General features: G+C 50.5%; 1 protein-coding gene across 2 annotated transcripts in view; it reads left to right on the top strand.

Annotated features, from left to right (window-relative positions):
- Positions 1–19,707, top strand: part of STK32B (serine/threonine kinase 32B) — a 369,362-nt gene that overhangs the window by 282,848 nt on the left and 66,807 nt on the right. For both annotated transcript variants that reach the window (XM_036085909.2, XM_036085907.2), the window contains exon 5: positions 16,612–16,649. In XM_036085909.2, the coding sequence (XP_035941802.1) occupies positions 16,612–16,649 (38 nt within the window). The remainder of the gene's footprint in view (positions 1–16,611; positions 16,650–19,707) is intronic.

The raw sequence follows: 19,707 nt of genomic DNA, 5'->3' as shown, positions 1-19,707 counted from the left end.
GACTGTGTGGCCATACACCAGCGGCCTCTATGTCTAATCCAGGTCCTCCTGGGCCCTTACCAAACCTCTCCAGTGCTACACAAGAAAACACAAAAGGCCAAACTTCTGCATTGAAATTATACTATGAAGTTTAAGGATGTTGCTCTGAAGACATATTGGGGTGGTACTGATGCTTTGTCTAATTGTGTGAACAAATACTGTAGAGAAAGCCTCATGTCTAAGGTGAGGGCAACTTAGGCAAGAATCCTGTCCCAGCCACTCACTACCTTGAGCCAGCAACTTCTCACCAAGCTCATTATCATGTGGGAAGCAGGAAGTGCAATTCCCACCTCACAGTGGGACCAGCATTGACTGAGAACCTATGACATGCAGGTGCCTTTACCCAGGGACAGCTGAGCCACACAGAGCACCACGCTCAGTAGTGCCTGTGCTTGGTTTAACACTCCCCTGTGGCCACCTTGAAATTCTTGCTAAGATTTGAACAAGGGGCCTTGCATGTTGATTTTGCACTGGACCCCACCAATTATGTAGCTAGTCCTGCTTTTACCTCTAATCATGTAATCCTTATAACATCTTGCAAGGTGGAACTTAGCATCTTCTTGGTAAAGAACTTGAGACTTGGAGAAGTTCAGAAGCCTGCTCAGTAGTCCAACAGCATGTTGGCAGCATCACCATCACCTTCATTATCTCTGGTAGCCTGCTCATGGTCCACAGCTCAGCATCATCACCATCACCATCATCACCATCATCATCATCATTACCATCATCACAATCATCACCATCAGCATCACCACCATCAGCATCATTAGCACCATCATCATCATCACCATCACCATCAGCATCCCTACTGGCATGTAATTTCCATGAGAGTAAAAACTTACCTGAGTTTTATCCATTTTCATCCAAGCGGAGAACAGCACCTGGCACATAGTCAGCTCTGAACACATTGTGCAGTAAGTGCGAGCAATCAGTAATTTCTCAAGACTCCATCACCAGGAACTGTGCTATCACTTTAGGTCCTTTATCTTAATCTTTACACCTATCCCTAAAGGAAGGACAAATGTCCCCATCTGATGGATGAGGAAACTAAGACTTAGAGAGTTTAAGTCCTCAAGTCACACTGCTCATTATTGGCAGAGCCAGGCTTTGAACCCATATCTCTCTGATGCTATTGGAGGGAGCAGTTGCCCATGGTATCCTGGGCCAATGGGATCACAGCGAGCAGCACCTTGGCACCTGTACCATAAGCTCAATAACAATCCCCACACCCCCATGGGGTTTTAGACTAAATGAGATGAGTGTGTGTGCAGCATCTTGTTTGGCATAGCAGGTAAAAGGTGGTCAATACCTGTTAGATGCTGCCCACCCTTGACTCCTGCACCTTCCCACCATCCTACACAAGGACTCTTACCTGCCCTGCCCAGAGGTATAGATTTCAGGAAATGGCTCATGGATTATTTGTAATACAATTCTTTTCCTGAAAATTACTCTGCCCCTGCCTGCCACTACCTTGTGCCTCCCCCACGTCCTTGGGACCTTGTTAATATGGTTACTGGCACAGGTTCTGGGAGCAGGTGCCTAGGTTTGAATCAGGGGGCTAATGGATAGATAGATAGATAGATAGATAGATAGATAGATAGATAGATAATGTATGTATGTATTTTAAGGAATTGGTTCACACAACTGTAGAAGTACAAGTCCAAAATCAGCAGGATGGAGACCCAGTGAAGAGTTGTAATTCAAATCTGAAAACTGTCTTGTCATGAAATTTTTTTTTTTGCTGGGGGAAGTCAGACTTTGTTCTCATCAGACCTTTAACTGGTTGGATGGTTTTCTTATTTCTAAATTTAGCATTTAAAATCTTTGATATATTGATATGTCAATATATCGAGTGTATATTGATAGCTCTCACCATGATGATGGTGCTGATGGTGATGGTGATGGTGGTGGTGGTGATGGTGGTGATGGTGATGGTGATGATGGTGACGGTGATGGTGATGATGATGGTGATGGTGATGATGGTGATGATGATGGTGGTGATGGTGGTGATGCTGATGGTGGTGATGGTGGTGATGGTGATGATGGTGATGATGATGATGGTGACGATGATGATATTGGTGCCCAGCTTGGGCTAATTCTTTTGTATACATTGTGGCATTTTTAATCCTCACAACAATCCCAAGAGGTACACGATGATTGTCCCACTCTGCAGAAGAGGACACTGAGGCTCAGAGAGTTAAGAGCCCCAGAGCCAGTTTGTTTCAGGTCGATGTAAGGTGCCTTCCAGTGGTGGCAGACTAGGACTCTGTGACTCTTACACAGCATGCCCCATTGGACAAAATACTCACAGAGAGACTGGGCCCTAAAAATAACAACTCTTGAAATATTAATTCCCTGTAATGCTCCGCGTATATGCTACTTTCTAACCAAGTCTCCCACAGTCCTAGTAGAATCAGGGAAAGGAAATCCCTCCTTCTTTGTTTCTACCCTGGGCCCTGCCCTCCCCTGTGGATGGGTGGGTGGGTGGGTGGGTGTCAGTGGTGTTTGCTTGTTTCCTTTGCCAGTGGATCAGCACCTGCCCGGCTGGTTGCTTTAGAGCCCCTGGAAATCAGCCGTCACTCCTGCATCCCTGCCTTGAGCCCAGGCGATCCTGCCCAGCCCCCACCTCATCAATCAAACTGAACACGTCTGCTCCGGGGGAGCCCGCAGGGCTCAGCAGATGTGACACCAGCATCCTAACTGGTTCCCAAAGGAATCAGAGCCCACCACTGGGGCCTGTATTTTAATGAAGCTACGCCTACACACCAGGGGTTTTAAGACTGAGAGTTCCCAAAAAATCCTCCCCTGAACACAGCCTCCCCTTGTGAGCCAACTCAGATATCTGGGCTGCTCCTTTAGCAGAGCAGGGCTTTCAAACCCTAGGAGGCATCAGAATCCCACTGGGGCTTGTCCCCAAAAATGCAGGTTCCCAGGCCTCCCCCACAGAAGCTGAGGCTGTGACTGGTCTGGGGTGGGGATGGGATGCTGCATGCTAAGGACCCTGGTTCCCAAAGTTGTAAGACTAAGGACCGACCCTGAGAAACAATGAAGAGGCATCCGCAGAGGTGGGCAGTCTGGAGTGGTAGGCCTTTCATCCACTCAACTACCCAAACAGCTATTTACCGAGTGGGTTTCTTGTGGTAGACGCTGTTCTAGGTGCTGGTAACACATCAGCGTTGGGGAAAACGTCCCTGCTGTCCTGGGGTTTACATCCGAATCAGGAAAGACAAACCAAGAGCAACATGGTAAGAAAAATGTCGAGTGGTGGCTAGATGGAGAAGAATAAAGGAGGGTGAGCAGTTGGGGGAGCTGGGGGGTCCGTGGAGGGGGGGGGAGTCACAGGCTATGGGGGACAGCAAGGCCATGGTCCATTGGGACCTTGCTGGGCAGGCAGCCCTCCTGGCCACACACAGGGAGCAAAGGGAGGGGCTCCTAAGTAGCCTTGTTACAGGGGAGTCCGGAGAGGGCCTGTGAGCTGAGAGCGTCCCCTCCAGCTGCCATGATGAGAAGCACGAAGAGAGCCAGGGGCACCAAGGTTGGAGATGTGCTCATGTTGGTGGTGGGTGTGAGAAACAGCGGAGTCAGTGGTGGCTTCGGGGCAGGAAATGTTAGGGGTTTGAAGAGAGACCATATAACATCGTCCCCGAAGAGCAAGAGGGACAAAACGGGGAGGATGTCGTCAGGGGATAGGGGCCGCACGAAGAGGATTCAAAGCCAAACTCGGCTCCTGGTTGCACGTTTCTGGAGCCATGTTCGGCTGGGTGGTGCAGGAGTGCGCCATCAGAGAGCAGAATGTAACCAGAGTCTGGGTTTGGCCTGATGCATCGGGGTCAGGAGCTGAAGGTTGGGGGCAGGGGGCAAGAGGGCGATGCTGTAGATGAGGACAGTGGACTTTGGGCTGTGAGAGCTGGGGACACCGAGCCTGGCAGGCGAACAGCGAGGAGGCAGTGAGACCATTGGGTTGTGGATGTGGTGGGTGAAAGAGCTGTAGGAGGCAGGAACAGGGGACAGGGATGCACTACTGGAAGGTGGCCATGGGTGGCTTGAGAGTGCAGTGCCTGAGAGGTCAGGGGACAATAAGGCCTGGGGTGGGACTGTGGGGTGAGGGGTGGAGGCAGAGTGAACACCGAGATCTTTGCGGGAGAGAAGGTCAGGGACTGAAGAGGCTGGGTGCCCAGCCACGTGGCTATTGCATCACCAAGACTCACACCTGGGGTGCACTGCAGGGAGGCAGAGAACCAGGGACTGAGTCCTATTGGCTTGGTGAGAGCTTCCCAGGTATCTGTAGGGTCCTAAAGCAGGGAAGGGAGGAGACAGTGTAGTCCGATGGCCCCATCTTCAAAGGTGGTGGAGTTGAGGTGGCAGGTGGGACAGGGGCAATCTGGAGCAAGGGGACACCTGCCCTCCTGTGGCCTAGAGCTCTGAGGGGTGATGGGAAAGCGCCCACTAGAGAGGATTGGCAGTGTCCTCTGTAGATAGCCCATGGGGTTACAGCAAGCTCAAAGGAGGAGCTGAGCTGTGAGTTCCAGAAGGGACAGTGGAGGGTGCTGGGAGATGGGCAGGTGAGGGAAAAAGTCGGGGGCTGAGGATGTGTTTCCAGTGGGGATTGCACTCCAGAGGATGAGGCATGGCTGGGATCCTGTGCCCAACATAAAAGGAAGAGAGGGCCGGTGGATCAGTCCCTGCGGTCCCAAGGCAGGACGCCGTGAAGAGCTGCCAGTGTTGAGAGTACAAGGACAGCGTTTTTCCAGGGGTTCTGAGGCTCCCTCTCTACTCCTACAGATGGGCTCATTCCATCAGGGAAGGGGGACTTTCCTAGAGGCCGGCCATGTTCTGGGCAAGTTACCAAATGTTATTAGGTTCAAGATTCTTCAACTGGAATGTGGAAATAATGACCCTGATCCCAGGGCTGTTGTGGAGACAAGCGGTGAGGTGCAGTTGTCCTCAAGGATCCCCAGGTCTTTTTGTCACACTTAAAGAAAGAAGCTTCTGGTCCCCAGTCCCCTGCCCCCAAATGCTCTGTCGTCTGCATTCTCCAGGGACCTGCTCCCAACCGTCTCTCTCAAACAGTACCCTCCGCCAGTCTCCTGTGATTGTCCCCCAGTGCATGGTGTGCATCTCTGTCTCTGCCTGTGTACCTCCTTTCCACTAGAATGTAAGCCTTGTTTTATCGACTCCAGATACCCTGTTTTGTTCGCTGCTGTACCCACAGCACCTGGACCACTGCCGGCAGAGGGAGGTGTCAATAAATGTGCCCTGAATACCCAAAAGATCTCACATCGGGTGTGAGCCCAGAGCCCTGCCCACTACGTGATGGTAAACTGGTCTGGAGGGACGAGTTAATAGGTAAGAGCTGTGGATGCAGGAAAAACAAGTTCTTGGTGGCACAGAGAGCATGGAGATAGATCAACCCTGACCTGAGCCCGTTGAAAGGCACATATTTGTGATTTAGAGCAAGTAGCTGAACTTCTCAGTTATTCATAATAAACACAATTATTTCTTAGGTCTGTTTTAGCTCTAAAATACCTTTGTCTTTGTCAGTGACTCAGATAATATCCACGCTATTAAGTTTATGACAGTTGGGGAAACAAAGTTCAAATCCCAGTCCTGGTGCCCCTTTACCGGGGGCACCCAAGGAAGTTACTTGCTCTTCTGAATGTTAGTGTCTTTGTCTGGAAGACAACGGGGTCATTCCTGATGGTGGCCCGGCCTCCCCTTGTCCCTGCACTGCTGCATTCAGTAGCAACCCTACGGATGTACGACTAGGTCCTGATATGGACATGAACTCTCTCCAGCATTTGCCTCAGAAAGGAATTCTGGGATTACGAACATAAGGCCCATCATCTGAACATCTTAACAGAAGAGGAAAGAATCGGGTGCCATGGGGGGACCAGGGGGCTCCTGAAGATTCACAGCACTGCTCACACCCAGCCACTCAGAACCCAGCAGGATTACTGAATCCGGGAGGAGAATACAAAATTAATCATCGTGACGATTTACAAGCTGCCAGATGTGAGTGAAATAAAATGAGAGCGAGGCCAGGGTTTTTTTTGGGAAAGCTGAGTCCTGGCGGATCCCCGCCTGGACCAGGACCCTAAGTGCCAAGTCGGGACCTGACCCTAACTGGGCCTGTGCACCTGGGCCCCTAGACACCCCTGCACTCGAATATTAGAGTTCTGACCAATGTTCGGCCAGTGCCTCCTGATGAGCTTATAGATTTAGTGATTAATCGATAGTGGTGCCAGGGCTGCGAATCTAGGTGTGGGTCCCACGTTGATGGGATTCAGAGCCCACTGGGAGAGAAAAGCCTCAATCCGATCATCACACACGTGGATGCTGATTGTGGTCACTGCTGTGACAGTGACGTGCAGGAACAGGATGATGCTGGACTGTGACTTGGTCCACGGAGGGCTTCTTCGTGGGAGTGACGGTGAGCAAGAGCTCACGGAGACTGGGGAGCGCTCCAGGCACAGGCGGCCACACACAGACACGAAGACTGTGATGGAGGGGAGGCCCATGCAGGTGGGTCGAGTGGCTCTGCCCCAACCTCTCTGCCCCACCCAGAACACGGAAAAGAAAGAGCCCAAGATGGGTGTCAGCGGAGCTGGGTTCAAATGCCCCTGCTACTCTTTAACTATAACTACTCAGGAGTCGCTTTGCTTCCGTTCCTTTGCTCGTGAAAGGAAGATGAGGCCGGTTCTTGGGGCTGTCGGGAGGATTAAATGAATTGCAGATGGGAAGGGGTTTCGTGAACTGTGAAATTGCACACACGTGAGAGGTGGTCCTAATCGTGCTGGTCAGCTCTTCTGTCTTCCTGTCTACCACACCCTGTTTCCTCTAAACTCCCTGCAAAGTAGGAGTGGGTCAGGGTGGGAAAAATAATCACCATTTATTGAGCACCTACTGTGTGCTAGGAACTGAGCCAGGTCGTTTACATACATGATTTCATTTTATCCCCTTTTACAGATAGGGAAAACTGAGACCCAAGCAGTCATAGAGTAGGGATTTAAACCATTGTCCATGGGTGAAGGGCTCAAAGTTTTCTCCAGCATCACAGGATGTCTGGGCAAGCATCCTGTCCTTCCACACACTTTTCTTGATCTCCATACGCCATGCAATGGCTCTTGCCTTGAGTTTGCAGTCTGGCGGAGAAGGCTGACTCATGGACACACCACGGCAATTCAGGTTTCTAGGAGCAACTAGAAGGGATAACACTGAGTGGGGTGGGTCTCCAAGGGCTTCACGGACCCTTCCTGACCTGACTGGGAAGGTGACCCCCTCACTGCATCTCAGACAGCATGTTGGGTATGTCATCAGGCTCACCCATCCACGAATGAATTAATTGAACCCAGTGCATCCTTGAACATGTTTGTGAATCCTGAAAGCTTCAAAATCTCCATGAGACATACTTGGGGATAATTAACTGAATGCAATTGCCTTAGTAACCAAGTTTACACCCTGGCCCCGTGGAGAGGCACAGCTCTTGAACTGGATTAATCAATGTCAACCATGCTGATGTTTGTTCTTTGCAGGATTAAAGGAAAACGAACAATCCCCAAGTGTGGCTTGACCCCATGCTCTTTCTCTCCCAGATAATAAAGAGAGAGGAGAATGACTGGAGGCACAGGATGGGGTCTTAGCTAGATGCAAGGCAGAACTACCTTCTTAGGCTGTGCATACATTTGCAGAATGCTTTCATGCCCTTAAATGAAGACGTGGGTCTCTTAACTGGTATGTCCAGGCTCTACCATGGATTGACTCTGTGACCTCACTGCACTCAGCCTCAGTTTTACTGACCAATAACAGGGATAATAATATTGCCTACCTATATGAGTTTTGGGGGACTGCCATTGCAAAATACCACAGACTGGGTGGTTTTAAAAAGATAAATTTACTTCCTCACAGTCCTGGAGGCTGGAAATCTGAGATCAAGGTGTCAGCAGGGTTGGTTCCCCTGAGGCCTCTCTCCATGGCATGTAGATGTTCGTCTTCTCCCCATGTCCTCATACAGTCATCCCTCTGTGCCTGTCTATATCCTAATCTCTTCTTCTTATAAAGACTCCAATTGAATTGGATGAAGGCCCACCCTAATGACCTGGTTTTACCTTGTACTTCTTTACAGTCCTCATCTCCAAATACAGTCACATTCTGAGGTCCTGGGGTTAGGACTTCAACACATGAATTTGCAGGGGAACACGATGCAGACTGGATCATGGCCCCCAACAATGCCACGTTCTAATCCCCCAAACCCTGTGAATGTGATACTTTTATACAGCAAAAGGAACCTGCATGCGTGATTAAGTTAAGGATCATGAAATGGGAAAATTATCCCGGATCATCTAGGTGGGTCCAAGATGACCACAGGTGTCCTTATAAGAAGGAGGCAGGAGGGTCGGAGTCAGGAGTAGGAGATGTGAGGACAGAACCAAGATGTTGAGGGGAGACAAGGCAGGGCCACCAGTCGAGAAACGGGGGTGCCTCTAGAAGCCGAAAGGCAGGGAAACAGATTCCCCCCTAGAGCTTCCAGAAGGAACGCACCTTATTGACACTTGATTTTAGCCTCCGAAGACTCATTTTGGACTTCTGACCTCCAGAACTGTACGAGACAAAAAAATCTGTTTTGTTTTAGGTCACTAAGTTTGCGGTAACTTGTTAAAGCAGCCCCAGGAAGCGAATGCAGGTTTATGAGGATAAATGAAGCTCCCATGCACCTGGCTCCCGGGTGACCTTGGCTTGTGGCGGCCCCACCCTGGGTTTCACCTCTGTCTTCACACAGGCTTCTCTGTTTGCCTCCGTGTCTTTTCCTCTCCTTATAAGAGCACCAGTTGTTGGGTTTAGGGCCCACCTGGTAAACCAGTACAACTTCATCTTAATTACCTTTGCAAAGACACTATTTCCAAATGACATCCGTTCACAGGTGCTGGGTAGACACGAATTTGGGGGACACTATTTGAGCCGCTACTATTCCAGGAGGAGGTTGCAGTTGAACGTGTCCTAAAACCTGCAGCTTCGGGGGCAGGTGGTAGCGGGGAGGGCACGCCACTGAGAGCTGAGGCAGGGAGAAGGCCCAGGCAGTCTGCTCTGCTGGGCTTTCTAAACACGCGTCCACGAACGGTCCTGGGCCTGTGAGCGCCGCACCCCGCTCTGCATTGCGTCCTTAGGACTTTTCTAGGGGGAGACTGTCTCCTCTTCCCCTGCTGAGTGCGAGGGGTCCTTGGCTGTTTAATGCCCCCAGCTGATGGGTTTACAAGTTGACAACCACATCTCAGTGTTCACTTTTTATCTTTGAGATTATGGTAGAGCCGGCCAGTGGCGCTGTGGGTAGCAGAGGGCCATTAAGGGGATTTATGTAAGAAGGGACAGTCAGATTCATGCTTTGCAAAGCCATTCGGGTCATATTAAAAAAGAAATACGACCTTGTGTGTGGGTGTTGTAATAAGGAAACATATCCTGAAATACGGATAATGTAATCGTATTTATTGAATCGGATACTTATTAGGCGCATGCTCCTCCAGCTACGACTGCCTACTTTAGATTCCGGGAACTCACGCATTTTTCCCTTGAGATTTTTTTTTTTCTCCCAGGCCGAGAACTAGAGACAGGGCCCCATGCGAATTGGGTCTTGTCTGCCAAGATGTGAACTCTGACCCCCTGTAATTGTTCTTTGTTCATCGGTAGGATGGGAGCAGTGTCAGAACTAAGTGAGGTGACGTAGGAAGCGCTGTGTCCGTACCTGATGGCAGCCACCGTCCGTGTTAAAGCCACGTAACATGCGAGAAGTTGCCTCTGGCTCATGATGAGCGCTCAGTACAGGTTATCTGTTAATATGACTGGTACTGCTTTCAACATTAGTGAGTCGTGTTGGGGGCTGGGGTTTGTCCATGGTCCCCGCCTTCCGCAGGAAGCAGGAGAAAGAGGAGAGAAAGAAGTAAGATTTGAGTAGCAATGATGTACACTTTCAACATTGTTTCCCAGTTTCTAGAACAGTCCATGCTGGTATGGTGAGATCCAAAATAGGAGAACCACGGCCAATAGCTTCCTGTCCCACGTCAGCTTGCTGGTGGATGGGTGCAAGGCCCCGCTCAAGCTGGCTAAGACGGAGGTCAGCAGCCAAGGTGACTCCTGCCAATCCCCGCAGAGCCCCACAAATGCCTCCACACCCTCCCCCAGGGACCGTCGTGTTAGCCCCGCCTCACACTGATGTGTCTGCATCTCCCTCTGTTAGCAATGAGCACGGCTCCCATGCACCTGGCCCTGTGCTGGTTGCTCCCCTAAATCCTCACCGAAATCAAGCGGGGTCACTGGTGTTCAGCCAGACCGAAGGAAACCCAAGAATTCCCCCTGAGGTCTAACCACCTCAAGTTGGCTTCTCCATCAAATAATGCCCTTCACAAGTGGCCTCAACCCACCTCCATAAACACATGTCCCTGACCACGGCCTCTGCCGACCACCCCGGCAAGCCTGTCCTCCCTCTGCCCAGAGCTGTGCTGATGCTCTCCGGGCTATTCCTTGGTGAACAGTGGGAAGCCACCGAAGTTTCTGGATCAGACGACTGGCTCATTGAATTTGTGTATTAAAACACACTAGAGCGCCTGGGTGGCTCAGTCAGTTAAGCATCTGCCTTCCACTCGGGTCATGATCTCAGGGTCCTGGGATCGAGTCCTGCATCCGGCTCTAAGCTGAGCAGGGAGCCTGCTTCTCCCTCTCCCTCTTCCCCTCCCCCCCACTCATGTTCTCTCTCACTCGCTCTCTTTCTTGCTCTAAATAAAACACAATAAATGTAAGTTCCTGAAACAGGATGTACACAAGGTGCTTTAACAACGTGCAGAATAAACATGACTGATGCCAACCAATCCTCGCTCTAACTTTGTGCAGTGCACATCCTCCAACGAGGAGTGAGGAACCGGGGCCCCGCTGGGTGGCGAGCCAGGGCCCTGGGGCCAGCAAGAGACGGGCTCAGGATGCGGCTTTTCCTACCTCCACCTGCTACCTCTATGCATGCCAGCCTCGCGTTTCTCCCTCCAGTGGTAAAATACCCACAGCTTTCATTCCACAAAAGTGGCTCTTCTCCAGTTTTTGTCTTTATTGCTGCGTACAGCTGCCGACGGAGGATGCCTGCAAAGGGACGCACACAGAGATGTCCTCACCGCCCTCCCTTGCAGTGGGGGTCAGAGCCACTTCTGTGCTGTTTTTTAAAATAGCCCAGCTGACATTTTATGCTTTGTTTTATTTGGGGGCTGGAAAATAATTCAAGAGCAAGAACCGGGTTTTATAGCCTCGCCTGCATACTTTCCATCAAAGTGCCAGTTTGCCCAGCTCTGAAATTATGGGCCTGTCCTCAGAAAACATCGTCACAGCCTTCCATCCACGCAGAGCTCTTAATGCGCCTTCCAAACGCACGAGCCCATTTGGAACAGGATGACGCGCTAGCGCTGAGATACCATCGATGAGAAAAATAGAGCTGGAGGGAATGGCCCTGAAACCCACGACCCTGCAGCTCTGATAAGATGCTCTGCCCATAAAATGCTATTCTTATTAAATCCCAAGTGACTCAGGCTCTCTGACTCCTCTCTGCTGCTTTGCTGGAGTCTGCCTGGTGAGTCTCCTATGAAGGAGATCTCTTTTTTTTTTTAAGATTGATTGATTTATTAGAGAGAAGAGAGAGCGCTCCTGTGCATGCACAAGGTGGGGGGAGGGGCAGAGGGGGAGAGAGAAGCAGACTCCCCACTGTGATCTCAGGACCCCGAGATCATGACCTGAGCCAAGATCAAGAGTCGGATGCTTCACCGACTGAGCCTCCCAGGCGCCCCAAAGAAGAGCTAATTCACTTTCTTCCCCAAAGCACTTTTCCCGAGTGCTCCCCAGCTCCATGTAAACAGCAGTGAAGGTGACCCGTCATTTCCACAGTCCTTTGACGTGGGGGCAGGGCCAGGCCGACTGTCGGCAGCACCTCGTTGTCTTTTCCCTGCAAGAGTCAGAGAGGGGCTGTTTCCATTTTCCAGATGAGGGAAAGAGGCTCAAATTGCCCGAGATCATACAGCTAGTACATCAGTTTTCTGCTGCTGCATAACAAACAGCCACAAATATAGCAGCTTACACCAACTCTCGTTGCCTCTCTCAGCTTCCACAGGTCGGGATTGGGGCCCAGGTTCGCTGGTTCCTCTGCTCAGGATGCCACAAAGCTATGGTCCAGGTGCCCAGGGGCTGCACTCGTTTCTGGACCTCTCCACAGCTCCCATGGTTGTGGGCAGAACACAGTCCCTTGTGGCAGCAGGTCCGAGCTGCCCGTTTCCTCGCTGGCTCTCAGTGGCTGGAGGCACCTGCCGCCCCCACCCTGTGGCCTGCTCACACATGACAGTGCCCATCTTCAAAGCCAGCAAGGGAGGATCCCTCACTCCCACCTGCAGAGATGGAGTCTGATATGATGTCATCTTGGGGGGGGGCAGGGGGAGACCCGTCACCTTTGTCACATTCCCTTGGCTGGAAGCGCATCACAGGTCAAATGAACTGTCCATGACTAACTCTTTTCATCCAGGTGTCAACCCGATGTCAGGTCTTTGGAAACTCCTTCTCCGACCTCCTACCAAAAGCAGGACCTCTTTTGGTTTCTCTTCTAGACCCTCAAAGCACTCATCCCCACTTGTGATGTGTCATTTTATTCACGTGCATCCTGGCATGTCTCCCCTCCTGGAGCTCAAGCTGCATTCAGCTGCATCTGTCTTGTTCACTGTTGTGTCCCCAGTGACCACAGAAGGGACACCCCATAAATGCTGGGGAACCATTGGTTTGCCTCCGTGCTAAGAGCTGACACAGGGAGCATGTGCATGCAACGTGCACCAGGAAGGAAGCTGGAGAAGGGGTCACCCTGGCAGCCACGGAAGGCAGGGCTGGGAGCCCCGGCAGCCTGCTCCTGGGCGGGACTCACCTGGACGACAGCCTCTCTCCTTGGAGCCGTGGTGTCCAGTTTACCAAGCTGCCCACAGCTGTGCCCTCTTTGGTCCTCATGACACGAGAGATGGTGAACGGGGCTTTTCAGAGGTGACTGCAGGCTCCGTGAGCAGTGGGCCTGTCTACGGTCACACTGTGGTCTGTGGGGGACCCTGGCTGCCACTTGAGATCGGCCAGCCGCCTCCCTCGGCTCCCCTTCTGCGAGGCCGGCTGTGTTTGCTTCCTGCGGCTATTGCAGCAAATCACCACAAAATCTGTGGTGTAAAATGACACAGATTTACTCTCTGGCCAGAAGACTGCTGAAATTAAGGTGTCAGCAGGGCCATGCTTCTCCAAAAGCTCTGGGGAGAATCCTTTCCTGCTCCTTCCAGCTCCTGGTGCCTCCTGGCACTCCCGGACTTCTGGCCACAGTTCGCCAGTCGCTGCCTCTTCATCTGTCCTTCGTGTCTGTGTGTCCAAGACGGAAGCCGTTGGATTGAGGACCCACCCTAAACCCAAGGTGCTTTCGTCTGGAGATCCTTAACTAATTCCGTCCGCAAGGCTCTGTTTCCAAATAAAGTCACATTCTCGAGTCCCAGGTAGACATGAATTCTCGGCGGGGGGGGGACACTATTCACCCCACTCCACCAGGTCACCTCTCCTTAGGTCTGCCCCCCCCCCGGATTGGCTCTGACACCCTGAGCCCTGCTGTCCCAGTGCACCGGCCGTTTGTTCTCCAGTGGCCCCCTCCCACCTTCCCTTGGCCTTGGGGCCGCTGTGTCCTGAGCCTCTGCAACCCCAGCTCTTGGGGTGTTTGCAAAATGTTGGTGGAAAGAAAAGGAAGAGGAAGAGAGAGGGAGGGCGGGAAGAAGGGAGACAAGGAGAGGGGAGTGAGAACGAAGAGAGGCAGGAGGAGGGAAGGGGGAAGGGGAGGGGGCAAGTGCAAAGCCCCAGGGGGCACCTTTAACATCGGAGGAGGTGGTAGTTTCCAGCCATGGTCCTTGCAAGCATTTTGGGGTTCATACTTCCTAGGCCACAGCCACCTCCTCCCTGCTCCCCACACCCCAAACAAGGTCATGCCAGGCCTTACGGGATTGCTTTCAAATAAAATAAGAAAAAATCAGAGAGGGAGGGGCGCCTGGGTGGCTCAGTCGTTAAGCGTCTGCCTTCGGCTCAGGTCATGTTCCCAGGGTCCTGGGATCGAGCCCCACAACGGGCTCCCTGCTCCGCGGGAAGCCTGCTTCTCCCTCTCCCACTCCCCATGCTTGTGTCCCCTCTCTTGCTGTCTCTCTCCATCAAATAAATAAATAAATAAATAAATAAATAAATCTTTAAAAATCAGAGAGGGAGACAAAGCTTAAGAGACTCTTAACTCTAGGGAACAAACTGAGGGTTGTAGGAGGGGAGGGGGTAGGGAGATGGGGTAACTGGGTGATGGGCATTAAGAAGGGCACGTGATGGGATGAGCACTGGGTGTTACGTGCAACTGATAAATAACTGAACTCTACCTCTGAAACCAATAATACTCTATATGTTAATTAATTGAATTTAAATTTAATTTAATTTAATTAAAAATTTTTGCTGCTGTGTCTGCATTCTTGATAAGTACTTATTTCCCCTTTTCATTAGAGCCCTCCTGGGAGGCACTCTGCACAGGGACTGAGCAGTTGCTGGTTTGATACACAAACCTTTAACTCTGGGGTCTTCTGCCCTTTGTTTTAATTTTGTGAGTTCTCAAGCTCATCCTCCCCATGGGAACTCCTCGAATCATCTCTGTTCACTGCGGATGTTTTGTGAACTCAGCAGCTGCAGGGGCCCATTTGCTTAATGCTCGTCAATAATGGCTCAAAAAGTCCCCATGAAAATAGAAGTTTAAATATATAGGTTAAGGGGCGCCTGGGTGGCTCAGTTGGTTAAGCGACTGCCTTTGGCTCAGGTCATGATCTCAGGGTCCTGGGATCGAGCCCCGCATCGGGCTCCCTGCTCGGCGGGAAGCCTGCTTCTCCCTCTCCCACTCCCCCTGCTTGTGTTCCCTCTCTCGCTCTCTCTCTGTGTCAAATAAATAAATAAAATCTTTAAATAAATAAATAAATATATAGGTTAAGTGTTTCTTTCATCCCCAAAGCTATAGACATTGCATCGCATGATTACAAACAACCATGGTGCGTTTTCAGGTAGAATTACTATTTGATAAACTCAGGAGCAAATGCTTTTTAGTTCGAAGCAAGGTGTCATTAGTCTCAGAAGATTTGAAGGGATTGCCTTTCTCAAGTCTATGGTTTTAATAAAGAGCTTTGGAAAGTGTGTGCATATTAATGATAGTAAATCAGGGCTGAAGATGTCAATTGAGTTTCTCAAACGCTGTTTTTGTTTTGGGGTTTTTTTTTTTACATTCATTCTTCCATCCTCCCTCATTCATGTTTCTTGTGTGTTGACAAAAGCTCTGCCTCCTCAACCAAATTTTATCCAGGCTCTTGTGGGTTCTTTTGCAACCAGGCCTCAACTTTTGGGTTTTGCTGTTCATCCCTGCGTTGTCCAGTCTTAGCGAGGACCCGTGGCGTCGGTTTAGCAAGAACCGCGCCCCCCCTCCGTATCTGGTCAGGTCCTCATCCCCAGGTGATGTCCAGTGCCCCAGCCTGCCTTCAGCAAGAATCCTATGGGGTGGCTTTCGCCAGAACCCCCCCTCCCCAGATGTTTCCAGTTAGTAACTTTGCATCCACGACCCCCACCTGCTCCTGGGCTGTAAATTCCCACTTGTCCATGTTGTGTTCAGAATTGAGGCCATTTTCCACCTACTGAAATTGTCCGGAGTACAATGTCTTCTTACACTTGGACTGCTGTCCCGCTCTGATTGTTCTCTGACAGTGTCTAAAAGTGACAGGCATCGTGCTAGGCACGTGGAGCAGAGGTGAGGAAAGCAAACCCTGTGTTGGATAAGCACAACTTGCTCTCATGGCAATGTAGAGTGGAACTTTCCAGAAACTCCCCAGCCCCTGCCCTAAGAAAAAGGATCAGCAACCTTTCTCCCAGAAGGACCAGATAATAAATATTTCAGGCTCTGAGGGCCACATTAGTCTCTGTTGTACATCCTTTTGTTGTTGCTTTTTGTGTGTGTCTTATTTTGTTTCCACAACTCCTTAAAGTTATACAAGCCCTTCCTAGCTCACAGACACTGTGAAAAAAACTGGCTGAGGGCTGGGGCGGCTGATCTCTGACCTGGACAAATTGCCAAGCCTTCCCGGAACCTCCTCCCTATATCTGTAGAGCAGAGAGCTTAACCCTGGGGAGGTTTCCTTAGCAAGGTGGGAGGGCTCCGTTATGTCAGGGGGAGGGGGGGAGAATCTCTATCTGCTGGCAGAGACCAGGTGCTCAATGAGCAGACTCGTGGAAGTCTCAAAACCAGAAATTGTTAAGAATATTCAGGAAGAAAGTATTCACAGTCAACTTGCAGTTCTGCAAAACAAGAAGGAAGCAAGAACACAGGCTCTGTGTTATCCTAATTACTTCCCTGCTCCCTGTCTGAGCCTCATGCTGAGGGAGAGACAGGCACTCTGGATGTTGTCAGGCATTTGTCCCCAAGCTTCATGTTTGTCGTGTGCTCTTCAATAGGAATCACGTTGTCAGCCTCTTTGTTTTCTCTTACAGAGACATCAAGCCAGACAACATCTTGCTGGATGAACATGGTAAGCCTGTTATGCATGCTTTACAGAGACTCTTTCAGCGGGAAGTTTGAGGCTCTGGGAGACTGGGGTTCTGGGGAGTTGGATTTAAGGGTTGATTAGAAAGCCTTTTTTTGTTTAATTCTGGTGGATGCACATCTGTGTAATTTCTGGTCTGTGTCCGGCACAGTGAGTCAAGCCCAATGTATTGGAAGGTTTCGTGGCTAAGGGCATAGCTGCTCATGTCCCAGTGTGGGGATGATGGGGCAGAGGGGAATGCGAGGTAGGGCTGGAAAGTTCCCTACCTGGGGACCCATAGCTTCAGAAAAGTCACTTACCTCCCTGAGCCTCAGTGTCATCTTCTGTGAAACATAAAATGGTGTCCACCTTCCAGATTATCATGGGGATCAAATGGCATTGTGTATGCCTGGCAAGCCAGGAATCAGTAATCAGTAATCCACGAAGCCTTCCCTCCCCCTGGCTTCTCAAGCCTTCATGTGCATACAGACCCTGATTCAGTAGGTCTGAGGTGGGGCCTAGATTCTGCATCTCTAACAGCTCCCAGGTGAAGCCAACGCTTCTGGTCAGTGGACCACACTTTGAGAAGCAAGGCTCCATGCCCAACTTTGGTCTCATTGGAATCTCCTGGGGGACTTGGTAAGAATCCAAGGCCGTTCCCTGTCTTGCTTTGGCAAGCCTGGGCCTCTGTGTTTTGGCTCACTTCCAGGGACGTGATGCCCATCACCATAGGTCTAGGGCATGGCCAGCAGTGCACAGCCCGGCTGATCGGACAGCCTAGGGCAAGTTTGCAGTTTAACCATCACAGTAGCCTTGAACACTAAATTCAGTGACGCTGCTTTGGGGCCCTCATCTCCAAGGGCTTTCGGGAGGATGGGGTGGAGTGAGCCGCTGAGGAGTTTCCTGGGGGAGCTGCTGCATCATGCAGGGATGTCTGCAGCCTCTTCTGTATGCCTTCTCTGAGCCTCCCTCCCCGACCCCAGCAGCTGCAGGCTGTGGCTCCTTCTAGAAACCCCTCTAGGACCCCATATGTGTCCCCAGTGTGTCTCGGAGAATCCTACCTCATTGTGTAAGCTCCTCGGTATTGGGAGGTGGAGCGGGAGTGGTGGAATCTGGGCTCAAATGTCCTGCCAGGAGCTGAAACCAGCCTGGGTGTTTTGGGGCAGCAGGTTGAAATTCCTCCAGAATGGAAGGTCAATGGTGACCTCAAGATGCCAGGAGAACTGGGTAGAGCTGAGGATGCAAATCAAAGCCCCCGTTAGCATGTATAAGTCAGGATCCCCAGATGTGGTGCTCAGCTGACCCCCCCCCAACCATCTGTGTGTCTTTGGGCAAGTCACTTCACCCCTCTGAGTTTGGGCCTTCGCAGCAATAAAAGAGAAGCAGTGGGGCCTCGCAGGCGTGGTGCAAGTATAAGACAAGACAGTGAAGGTATAAGAAGGACGACCCAGCACAGCATCAGGGCATAAAAAGTGCTCAGAAGCAGGTGAGGTGGCAGTGAGAAGGGGCCCAGGCTGGGTTATGCAGGACAGGTAGCAAGGCTGTCCTGGAAGTCAGGGGTCTGGACTAAGGGTCCTGTCCCAACAACTGACAGAGACCTTTGGGTAAAGACCTTCTAGGGCCCTGAGTATCTTCCAGAAGTAAAATTAAGGTGGGAACACAACTCAGTAGGAATAATTCAGCCATTTCATCTATGAGGAAATGAGCCCCAGGCCCGTGTGACTCCCTGGTTCACGCCTGTTCATCCCAGTCCCTGGCCACGGGGCTCCTGAGGCCGCCGCACACAAGGACACTGGCAGGCAGCCTTCCCTGTGTTTCCTCATTCCTGAGCTCTGGATCTCCATCCATCCCTCCCCTTCCACACTCATTCTCACCTCTCCACTCAGCCCCTTTCCACTTTCCTTCCAGACCTCCCCCCAATTCTCTGAGAGCCCCATCCTCCGCCCCTCCCACATGGCTTTCACAGTGTCCCGACCCTGCCTCTGGCTTTGCAGCATCCACACACTTCCCCAAGGGCCTGTGGACCCACCCTCCTCACTCTTCTCCAAGCTCCTATTTCATCGGGCTGTCTCTTCTAGTGTTGGGACACGGCGCTGAAACTCTATTTCATACTAAAGAGTGAATGACTCATTCACCATCCCCAACTTTAACATTCCATGAGTGCCTTTTCAGGCAGTGCAGAAGGGAAATTTAGGAGCAGGGAATTCTCCATAGAACACACAAGTCTTCTCCCCAAGAGCCTGTGGCCATGGTCCTCTTCCTGATTTATATCAGGAGCCACTCATCAGCTTTTTTCTTTCTTAGTCATTTTTGCCTTTTTTACCTTGGGCTCTATTGAGGTGTGATTGGCAAATAAAAATTGTATATACTGGGTTGTACAATGTGATATTTTAAAGGTGAACATGATTTAATGTATGTATGTGTACATTTTGAAATGATTACCTCAATCACATTAATTAGCTATCCATCACCTCACATAGTTACCTTTTCATTTTGTGTATGGTGAGAACACTTAAGATTTACCTTCTTAGCAAATTTCAAAAATATAATACAGTATTACTAACTATAGTCTTCATGACAAACATTAGATCCCCTTAACCTTTTGTTAATTACATTACAAAAAAGTACAAAACAGATGCTATGTGTTGCTATTTAAAGATTTTTTAAGATTTTATGTATTTATTTGAGAGACAGAGAGTGAGAGAGAGAGATCACTAGTGGGGGCGGGGGGGAGAGAGACACACAGACTCCCCACTGAGCAGGGAGCCCAATGCAGGACTCAATCCCAGGACCCTGAGATCATGACCTGAGCTGAAAAGGCAGATGCTTAACCCACGGAGCCACCCAGGCATCCTGCTATTTAAAGAGTTTAATCATGGATCTCATTGACTGTTTTCTCTGAAAACAAGTTGGTTGGCTGTTTATAATAAACATAATTAAATAAATGCATTAATATTTTAGTAATAACGTTCAAGTTCTGCTGGTTACACAAAATCCAAGGCTTTCCTACAAGCTTTTCTGCTCCCCACTCTGTGTCTGCTGCACTTTCTGATCCTTCAGTCTG

This window comes from Halichoerus grypus, chromosome 3 (genome assembly GCF_964656455.1).
Source record: "Halichoerus grypus chromosome 3, mHalGry1.hap1.1, whole genome shotgun sequence".
Taxonomy (NCBI): domain Eukaryota; kingdom Metazoa; phylum Chordata; class Mammalia; order Carnivora; family Phocidae; genus Halichoerus; species Halichoerus grypus.
Note: the sequence above shows the minus strand (reverse complement) of the source record. Positions and strands in the feature narration are given on the sequence as shown.